This window comes from Pteropus alecto, unplaced genomic scaffold, assembly GCF_000325575.1.
Source record: "Pteropus alecto unplaced genomic scaffold, ASM32557v1 scaffold111, whole genome shotgun sequence".
In the NCBI taxonomy this organism is placed as follows: Eukaryota; Metazoa; Chordata; class Mammalia; order Chiroptera; family Pteropodidae; genus Pteropus; species Pteropus alecto.
In genome coordinates, this window is record NW_006431915.1 from 1,755,506 (window position 1) to 1,766,821 (window position 11,316).

General features: G+C 36.9%; 1 protein-coding gene across 2 annotated transcripts in view; it reads left to right on the top strand.

The window, feature by feature from the left end:
- The first annotated feature begins 10 nt into the window (after nucleotides 1-10).
- TMEM38B (transmembrane protein 38B) overlaps nucleotides 11-11,316 on the top strand; it is a 47,490-nt gene continuing 36,184 nt past the window's right edge. Inside the window, exons 1-2 of one of the 2 annotated variants that reach the window (XM_015599578.2) lie at nucleotides 81-219; nucleotides 10,071-10,218. Coding sequence is in view for 1 of the 2 variants with exons in the window: in XM_006906076.3 (XP_006906138.1) it covers nucleotides 108-219 (112 nt within the window). In the remaining variant the exon portion in view is untranslated. Of the gene's footprint in view, nucleotides 220-10,070; nucleotides 10,219-11,316 lie in introns of both variants that reach the window. The other variant, XM_006906076.3, reaches the window with a different exon arrangement.

An 11,316-nucleotide genomic window follows, 5' to 3' on the forward strand; every position in this document is an offset into this window, starting at 1 on the left:
GGCGCGCAGAAGAGCGCGCGGCCGCGGCCGCTCCTCCCCCACCCCTCACCGCGCAAGCCGTGAACCCGTCGCCTGGGCACCTCCGGTGGTGGTGGTAGGTCGTCGTCATGGCCTCTCCGTGGGATGAGCTGACCCTTGCCTTTGCTCGCACGTCTATGTTCCCCTTTTTTGACATCGCCCACTACCTGGTATCCTTGATGGCGCTGAAGCGTCAGTCGGGTGAGTTCGGGGCGCCGCAGACTGGCCACCTCAGGGTCCCCTTCACGGTGAGGATGGCCTGAGCCGGCTGAGCGGCCGAGCTAACCTCTGCCCTAGAAAGTCATGTCAAGCTAGAGGGGTGTCAAGAGCCGGCTCCACTGACCCGTTCAGTACACATGGGGAAACTGAGGCCGGGAAGGGAGGTGGCCCCAGTACTCGCCAAAGGAGTTGCGACCTGAGGTCCGCGACGCCTGGGGCTGGCCCTACAAACCTCGGGAAGGACTCCCCGGACTGGTGAGTGGGAGGCGCTGCAGCCTGCGGAGCCAGGGTACTGCGGGTGCCTGACCAGGAGTTGCGCGGTCTCCCTGGGGTGCCACCACTTCCTTGCAAAGTATTTAAAAGTCACCAAGGAACAAAGCTCCCAGAGACAGCAAGTCTGACTTAGTCGCTTGGAGTAATGAATAGTTATGCACTGCTCTCCAGTAATGAAAGTTGTATAAACACTTAAAAAGTCTCAAGTAGGCACATCCATCAGGCATACCCTCTTTTATTGAGCTTTGCTTCACTGGGCTTCACAGATATGGCGGGGTTTTTTAACCAAAAAGAAAAAAACACAAAACGCTCCTCACCAGCAAAAAGTTTACCACTCACATGATTGCCATACTCTTTTTATTGCTGTGATCTGGAACCGAACAGCAATATCTCCGAGATATGCCTGTATTCCCTTTAACGGAGTGTGCTACCACCTTGCTTAGCATGTTAGACAAAACGATTATCGAGAAGAGACTGGATTTCTATTTTCGGTTTGTGAGTGACATTATACAAGAGTGAGTCATTTGGCATAGTTTTACTATCTGTAGAATGGGGATGTAGTGTTAATATACAGCGTTTTGAGTTCTTTTCACTGTAGGATCAAGGATTAATATTCATATTTTCTTGTATTTTACATTCAGGATATGTTTGCTCTAATATTGCTTTACTTGTGCAGTTACTTTACCAGCCTTTTCATTTTTTGAATTGCCTCTTTTTGTGAGGTCAGACGTTTGTTTTCTTTGTCTACTTCCTGTGTGTTTATGCTGCCTTTAATCTTCCTTGTTCTACAGAAAGTTGATGAATGAGAGCTCCGGATAATGCTGTACTTGTTATGGACTACTGTTTTTTTAAAAACTTTGTACCTCAAAAATATTTTTTATTTGCATTGAAGTTTGTAGCCCAGTCTAAGTCATTGTTGGTAGAAGAGTTGACTTGGATAAGGGGAATATTATTGCATTAAATCAGGACAGATCATCTGTATAAGCTATTGCTTCCTTGATTTGAAAAGAAGTACATTTTCTCATGTCATATTCAGAAACTGATATTTCCTTGTGTAGGCTAAATCCGAGGTTCTCAAAGTGTGGTCCAGGAACCCCTGGGGTTCCTGTCACTTGCAGGTCAAAATTATTTTCATAATAATATGTAGATGTTATTTGTCTTTTTCACACTCATTTTCTCACAAGTGTACAGTGGAGTTTTCCAGGGGCTATATGACTTGGGATACTATAATAGATTGAATGTAGAAGCAGATATGAGAATCCAGCTGTTTTCTGTTTAAAGCCAAACCTTAAAGAGATTTGCTAAAATATAAAACAGTGTGGCTTTTCTCACTAAATGGTTTTTGCTTTGGAAAGTAGTTTTCATAATGAATACATTATTTATGTTAACATTTAGTGCATTTATTATTTTTGAAATGAATGCATAAAGAACTCTAAAAATTTCCCCAGTTATAATTTATACTAGTCTAATTTTGATACATGCAACCCATATAAGCAAAAGATCTTTGGGGTCTTCAAGAATTTTTTTTGTCAGGCTTTTTAAAGGTTTAATTTACTTATATTCACTTTTTTACTATAAAGTTCTTCATTTTTGAATGAGCACATATAATCATGTAACCACCCCCACAATCAAGATATAGAACAGTTTCATCATCCACCCCAGATTCCCTTCTGCTGTTTCAGCCTTCCCCCAGCCCCAGGCAACTGTTGATCTGCTCACTAATGTTTAGGGGTGCAGAGAAGTCCTGAGACCAAAAAAATTTGAGACTCACTGTACTAATTGAATGCTGTCGCAGTATTGCACATGGTGTGAAAAATATTTTATATTCCAGTACCAGTACTTGCAACAGGTAAAAGGGATAGAATTAACACAAACTAGTATACTATACCTATTTAAGCTTTTACCAAAAGTGTTAGACTAAATTCCACAGTATTGGCTTTTATCAATCTTAAAATACCTTGTCATTCTAATGGTCAGAAAATGTAGTTTTTATTTGTATCTGTCATGGTTAATAACGAGTTTTTACTTAAGTTTATTGGCCATTTGTATTTTCTCTTCTATAAATCTATTGAGTTGATCATGTTGTTTTTTCTCTCTAAAATGTAATATAATGCATTTTAAATAATGACTCATCTACATTCTTGGAATAAACTCTACTTGTCTGATGTATTTTAATTCATTAGGGATTTTGATTTTCTAATACATTATATAAATTTTTACTTAAAATTGGCAACTTTTTCTATCCCCGTGATTGGTTGTATAGAACGCAGACTTATAGTACAATAAAACTATGTACTTATGTACTGCTACCAGGGTTCTTTATCCTCTCAAGCATGTTACTCCTTGAGTTTCTGACTCTTGGAATGTACTCTACCACTTCCAATATCTTACTACCCATTTTCCTACCATTTATGTCTTACTATTTGTAGTCTCTGCCTAGATCTTAAAAAATGCTAACAGAGGCAACAGAGTAAAGGGAGATTAACTCTTTTTATTTGTGATATGGATAAGGATACCATCCCTTTTTAATTTGGTTCAGGTTGTAGGCCTTCACATGCAAGGAAAGATGATGGTCCCCCTCTTCCCCCACCCCTCCCCATCCTCCTTTCCTTTTCCGTGTGATTTGTGCTTCATAAGCAAAGATTTCAGGATATTTAAAAAATTGGATTGTTTTTTATTTCTTAGTTTACCTCCATTTATCTCATAATTAACTTTAGTTCCTCCTGAACCCTGGCATCTGATTGTCTATGTTTTCAGTTTTGGCTAATAGTATAGGTCTTTGTTTTGTTTTGTTTTGTTTAATTTCTATTTTCCTGGGCATTTTATTAGGAAGTTGGAAAATACAGCTTTGGGAGCTATTAGGAGCCATTTAAAAAATTTTTTTTTAATTTAGTTTCAAGTACATTGGTTAGACATCTATATAGTTAGTAAAACAATCTCCCTAATTGTTCCCTCCCTCCCCTGATCCTCCACTTAGACAATGTATTAATGCTAACTATATTCCCTATGCCGTGCTCCCCATCCCTGTGACCATCCATCAGCTACTAATTTGTACTTCTTTAGCCTTTCACCCCATTCTCCCAGTCCCCCCGAACCCCTCTCCCTCTGTCTGACACCAAATTGTCCACTATATTTGTGAGTCTGTTTTTGATTAATTTGTTCTTTTAATTCCTTAGCTTCTGCATATAAGTGAAATCATATAGTGTTTATCTTTCTCTGTCTGACTTAAATACCTTCTAGGTCATTTTTGATACATGTTTTTTCTTCTTAAAGAAGTTCCTCCAACATTTCCTGTAATACTGGCTTGGTGGTGATAAATTCCTTTAGCTTATTTTTGTCTGGGAAGCTCTTTATCTGTCCTTCAACTCTAAATGATATCTTTGCTGGATAAATTATTCTTGGTTGTAGATCCTGGGTCTTTATCCTGTTGAATATTTTTTTGCCAAGCCTTTCTGTCCTGCATAGTTTCTTTTGAGAAATTAGCTGCCAGTCTTATGGATTTTCCCTTATAAGTAACTGTTTTTCCCTTGCTGCTTTTAATAATCTTTCTTTGTATTTAACCTTTGATATTTTAATTATGATGTGTCTTGGTGTGGGCCTCTTTGGATCCCTGATTTTTGGAATTCTCTGAGCTTCCTGGGGTTTTATGTCCATTTCCTTCACCAGGTTAGGGAAGTTTTCCATCATTATTTCTTCGAACAGCCGTTCAACATATTGATTTTCTTCAGTTATGCCGATCAGATGGATATTTGGACCCTTAATAGTGTCCCTTATGCTCCTTAAATTATTTTTATAGTTTTGGTATCTTATCTCTTGCCTTTCTGATTGTGTCCTTGGCATTCCCATCCTCTAGATAGGGCATCTGTTCCTCTTCTTTATTCACTTTGTTTATTTTTTTGTTTATTCCATTTAATATATTTCTCATCTTAGATAATGTATTCTTTTCAGACTGGTTCTCTTTTATAATTTTCACTTTCATTTTTATGTTTTTTTAATCTCTTTGTTGAAGTTCTCACTGAATTTATTTACACTTCCCAAAGTTCGTTGAGCATCTTAATAACCAATGTTTTGAACTCTGCGTCTGATAGATTACTGACTCCATTATATCTGGATCTCCGTTCTGTTCTCTCATGTGGTTTCTGTTTCTTTGTCTTCCCATTTTGGCTGCCTTTCCATATCTGCTTCTATGTACTAAGCAAAGCTCCTAAGTCTCCCAGTCTTAATAGTGTGGATTTGTGAAGTAGGTGTCCAGTGGCACAGTCCTGAGAGGCGTTCAGCTGCAGGCCAAACTTAGCCCAAGCCTCGACCCCTCTGGGGCCACCTGTTAAGATTTAGCAAGCAATCCACAGATGCTGTGCTTATAGTTACCTCAAAAGGCCACACCAGAAACCGAAGCCAGCTGTGATCTCACCACCAGTGTGAGTCTCAGCAAGGAGCATCTGACTCGCTGACTCGCTGAGGATACACACCTGAATGTGGCTTGGGTGGGGGCCGCGAGTTGGGGGAGGCGGCTTTTCAGGGAATCCTCTGGGCAGAGAGACCTCTGTTACCCAGTTTGATGATGTCATGGCTATTGTGGCGCTGTGTCTGCACACTGGGCGTGGGGAGGGCTCAGCAGGGAGCAATGGACACTGCTGGCACTTCTGTACAGAGCGAGTCTCGCCTTGGCCCTCAGTGCGACAATGTCTCCCTGTAAGTCCCTGGTGCCCCCTGCCCACAGCTGAATCAGCACTGGTGTTCAGAGTGAGCAGGTCCGTCACCAGGAAAATCTGCTGGAGGACGCGGCCCCTTTAAGAGGTGGCTGCCGCTGCCGCTGCCGCAGCCTCCATCTTATTCAGCCGCTCGGGACCGGGCAGCCCTATGTCCTCGCCCCATCCTTTCTTCTGCTGTTGCAGGGTGCTTTCTTGGACTTCTCCCTAGTTGTATGGCTTGTTCTTCTAGATCCCAGGCGATTTTTCCTTGCTGCTGCTCCTTGTTTCTGTTACAACTTTGATTTGATCGCCAGAGGGATGAACAGAGCCTCTATCATCTATGCCATTTTTTTTTTCTGCTCTCTGTTAGGAGCCATTTTAACAGAAAGTTTACATCATCGATTTTAATCGTTTTTACCTTACATTTTTCATCTGTCTTCTCTTTTTTATTTAAATCTTCATTAAAATAAACACATTTCTTGAAGCCTGCATTCATATTCTATTGCTATTTTTTGTAAGACTTATTGAAAATTTAATCTAAAGTTATTTTCACTTCATTTTTACCCACACAATCTATTATATTACTCTTAATTCCCCTACTACTATTTTGCTAGCCTCTTTCAAATCACATGTAGTTCAATTAAGCAAATATTCATTGAAACGACTGCATATCAGGTACTATATTAGATGTTGAAGATACCAAGATGAAGGACACTGTTATAGCCCTAAAGAAACGCAAAGGGCTGGTGTCGTTGTCTTCTTCTTTTGATTGAGTCACAAAGATTGCGCTACCTTTCCTATACAATAATCATACTCCTTTATTTCAGATACATGCAAAACATTACAGTATCTTAATTCTGATCCTTACATGTCCCTTTAAGGTAGGTATTACTAAACTCATCTTATAAATGAGGAATAGTCTTAGAGTAATAAAATAATCTTCCTAAATCATACAGTTCAGTAGATTATGGAGCTAGTTCTTGGGCTAATTCTGAGATTTTCAACTATTCTGTGCTCTCTTTTTGCAGTGCCCTTTAATGTTCCTGATTTCTCAACATTTAGCAATTTCTCAACAAGTTATCATTTGGCTCGGTTATATTCTCTCAGGATTTCTGTCGTTTCCATATCACCTGTCATTTTCTACTTTGTCAGGAATAAAGTTTGTCATTGTCCCTTCTTCTATTTGTGGAAGATGAAAGGATTAATAAGTCAAGAATTTATCAGTCCTGGGGATTCTGGAAAAGGTAGCAGCATAGTTTTGCTATCTTTATGGATTGTCATATTAAAACATACAGAAAAGTGCAAAAGTCATAAATGTATAGCTTAATGAATTTTCGCAGTGAACACTTAAGTAATCAACATCCAGTTAAATATAGAACATTCATGGTACCCTAAATCTCCCTTTATTATTTGATGCTTTAAAAAGGTTCTGCCCACTGTGGAGTGGAAAACGTTTCAGAAATGAGAGTCCATAATTTACTTCTGTGTGTTTAGAGAATCTTACTTAAATTGCCTTCCATGTTTTTTAACTGAAAAGGAAGTTAGAATATTTGAGTGACCTGACATGAAATGTTGGTCAGGGAGTGTGATCTGGTAGAAAGAACTCATGAAGCCCGGAGACCTGTGTTTAGTTTAAACTCGACTGCGAACTAGGTAGCTTGGGATATTTCTTTGTACAGTGGGTGAGCTGGGCTAGAGCACTGGCTGAGCAGTGTCTCCTCTCAGGAGTCTCAGTTTTGGCTCTAAAGTGCTTTTCCTCCAAGTTTCTAACTTTTAATGATTTCCAGCTATCAAGTAGTGGTGCCTGCTTTCTGCTGTTGATACCTCTATGATACTGTAGTATTTACTTTTTACCTTTTCAGCAATCTAGTTAATAATTTTATATCTACTTTTTAAAAAATCTATGTTTTAACCTACTTACTTTATATTAAATTCTCTACTAAAATAACTATGTATTTTCTGTTTCCTGACCGGACTCTGACTGGTATAGAAACCTAGGAGTGGGGTTTAACTTCCCACTTTCTGGTTTGCATGTGTCATATCTAAAATACTGGCTACTTCCTGCCCAGAGATACAGTCAGTATAATGTCTTTAGTGTGGTGAGCCAGTGTGATGTTGTATGGAGTCTCAGTATGATCAAAATCTCTGTGGACTTTGTTAGAGAGCAGGAGGCAAGACTCATAGTGTACTCTTAACCTTGCCATGTAAAAGCAAAGTGTTCCTCAGATTCTTTGCAAATTAATATAGAGAAAAAAAACATGTGATTATTAGGTTACAGGAGTTACATTGATTTGTTCCAGTAAAAATACTGCATCTGGAATATCAGCTGCAATTGGAGGTAGCAGCATAGTTCACAAGGTTCATGAAATGTACTTGTCTGCATTTATGATAATCACAGTCATTCTCCAGATCCATTTACCTTATATGTAGACCAAACAGGCAAGTTAAATGGCATGTGATAGCTCTCACCATCTTGTCATCTTTTGAGTTTTTGGTGGTGACACCCATCTCTGTGGTTTTGCCTTTTAAAAATAACTTGGTGAAGAGAAGAAACTGTAGGGGCTTCTACTTCATCATTTCTGCCATAATGATCCTCAATCCATGAATCTGAGAATCAGTAGTGGAGATTGTGCCATTTGTCAAATTCAAGTTATACATTAAGGAACTAGAGAAATAACCACAAGTGGGTTGTGGATTTACTTAGCCTACTATGATTCAAACCTGATTCAGAACTCCTTGAATCTATTGTATCATGGATAATCTCTAAGCCTTTGTGGCCTATATCATTATTTTTTAATAATTTTGATAAAAAGTATGCTTGAGGCATATGAAATAGCTTATGTTGTTACATTTTCTCTTTTTAAGGAGATAAACCTATGAAGGTGGAAGACTGGGGCAAAAGTTCATTAATATGTAGTTTAGTACTTAACTAAAAAAGTACTTAACATCTGGAGTTGAGGCTAGAACATTCCCTGCTTCTTTCTGGAAGTCATATCAACCACCGGCAAACCTAATGTTTTGAATATAGCTATAGTAACTGTTTCTTAAAAATAGAGACATACTGTAGAACTAAAATAGACTGAATACATCAAAATAAAGAAGTCATGTATGCAATGTATTAAAAAATATCTTTCTAAGCTTTGTTGTAACTAAGTCAGTGAAACAATTTTAAACACAGTCTAATGATTCACTTTAGCCAGAGTGCGGGATTATTTTTGTAGATGTGATTTGAAGTGAATTTATGGGTGTAGAATGTGACTTTTTTTTTTTTGCTTTCATTTCATAATGAAAATATTTTTACATTAAAGTCCATAGGTGATTATATGTACTTTAAACATCTTATACTTTGAATTAGATTCTCAGTGTGACTAATTTTGCCAAGAGTTTTGGGGAAAATAATTCTTTTGATAGTATGTTATAAACATGTTAACTCAAGGTAGGACAGAGAATTTTTTTTTGCTCTTTTAAATGTCAGTATGTTAAAAATAAAATAATGTGTTCTAATTAACACAGCTGTTCCTTAGGTAAAGAATGCATCTTTTTTTTTCTTAAAATTGAGAAGATAAAATTGAGAAATTAAAAATATCATATAAACAATTTTTTCCTACCAAATATATTTTTTTCCTACCAAATATTATTTATATGCTGTAAAGATATACAAGCTGTTTCTGGCTAACTTTCTATATTTTCATAGTTTAACTTCACATTAAACTAATTATGGTACCAGTATGATATATTCAAAGGAGCATAACACCAATAACTTTGTCACAATATCCTCATACTGTAAAAATGTGTTACTGTAAAATGTGTAGGTATTGAAGAGAGTGTTATAGAAAGCCCTATTTGAGTTAGAGAAAATTTTCTGGGTGGCATGTTTGAAAATTAGACAAAAGGACTGATGTGTGAGAGAATTCCCTTCAAATCTCTTTTCCTTTTTTTTTCTTTTTGTCTAATAAAATCTTAGTTTCAGTGATTTAAAACTCTTGGAGTTATGAATACTTTTTCAGTGCCATGATGTGTCATTCTTATCCCAGCCTTGCAATAAGAACTCAAAAGAAGTATATCTTGGACTCAGAGAATTGAGTCAGAAGCAACCTAAGGGTTGCGTTTTTGCCTACCTCTTTTCTCTGCGGTCAGTTATCAGTCCATTCAGCAGATAAATCAACAGAGTATCTGACATGTACTAGATAATAAATATGTGTTTTATGTATATTCTCTCATCTAAAATCCTTATAAGTAATATATTATTCCCATTTTATGAAAGTTGAGATTTAAGCCCAAAGGGGTTAGAGATCCTACCAAAAGGTTGCAAAACTGGTACACAAGCAGCCTCTCTCATTGTGATAATATTAAGGGGAATTAATGGTAGTAAAATTGTAATACTATATACATAATACTGCATGTTATGGTAAAGCAAACAGTTAAGCTGTTGAGTTCATACAAAGAGTAAGTGCTAGAACCAGGGTTTATACCTGTGCAATTAAGCCTCCAGAGTCCATACTCCTATACTCTTAAGCACTCTCTTTATATTTCCTTTCAATGTGAGGATGGCTCCATATGGCAGCTAGTGTCCACTGACCAAAATAAAAGATCATGCTCATTTACTGTGCTGACTGACCATTATTGACATCAGTCACTATTGTATGGGGCAATACTGAACAGTATCTACACATATATTTAGATAGATATCAATATAACTGTATTAGAGACATAGTGGTATTACATCTTACATAGAGGTTTGGCTCTACAGACAGTATGACCATGTATCATCAAAATAACTTGAAAATTTTTAGGTTTAGGAGAAATTGCTGTACTGGAGATTGACATCCTGTTTTTTAGTAAGTTTCTCATAACCAATTTGTCTTCCAGATTGGAACAGGTCACCATTTCTTGAGTTGTCACCAGATGCATATCATTAAACCTTGGCATCACTTCACTTGACAGGATGTGTACACCACAGAAAATTCACATCTGCCAACTCATGTTCACTCCTGGGCACATTTTGTTGTGTGGAATGGTGGGTTGCACTATTTAAATTTTTATCTCTCTCTTTTTTATTTTCTCCTGAGCACATATAGATGAATTCCCATGTTAATACAGTATCATGGTGTTACTGTACTGAACTCACACATACATTTGCATAGTTTTTTTTGTTTGTTTTTGCATAAATAGGCCTCTCCCTAACAGGTAACAACAGATAACAGTTTGGTTGTGTATATTGCACACCTAACTTTATATATTACCTGCATGTGTATGTGCCTATAGAAATATATAGTTTTCTGGTTTCCCCCAGTAAATGATTTCTGGCTGTACCTATTGTTTATATACATATGGTGTATAGTTTTCTTTTTGTCATGTTAGTGCATGTGAAGCTGCTTCATTCTTTTGAATAGATGCATTGTATTCCTCAGATTGGATGTGACATAACATGTTAAAATTTTAAGTATACAATTAATAAATGAACATTTTATTTTAAAGAATCCAAATATGATTCAATAATATAATTAAATAAATTTAAAGCTCCTTCGATCATCTTCCCTATTCCCAGGATTTTCTCAAAATAAGAATTAACATTTTGGTGTATTGCAGACTCTTTCTGGGCATTTCATATATATGTGTGTATAGAAATATATAGTGTTTGCATTTTTGCCCATAAATGATTCCATGCTTTAATATTGTTGTTCAACACTATTGTATTTGGTTCATTGTTTTTACTTAAGAGTATGTCTTGGGGGTCTTCTCATGGTGATGTTGACCTACCACTACCACACTCCTGTCTAGTGTTCCATAGAACAAATGACCATGGCTTGTTTAACTGCTTCTCTGATGATGGTCATTTAGATTTTTTTTCATTTTTTCCATAGCATTATACACAACGCTGCTTATATATATATATATATAAATATATTTGAATTTATTTTGGCTTAAAAAGTAGTACAAATAATACATTTTATTCTTTCATGTATCAATATTTGTTTTAATATAAAAAATATTTTAACGTTCCACTTAGAATTGACATTACAGAAAAATGTACTATCTTTATCCTGTGACTTCATATACCTCTTGCTATGCCCCTGTATTAGTAACTTCCTGCTGGTTGAAGCACAACCATAGA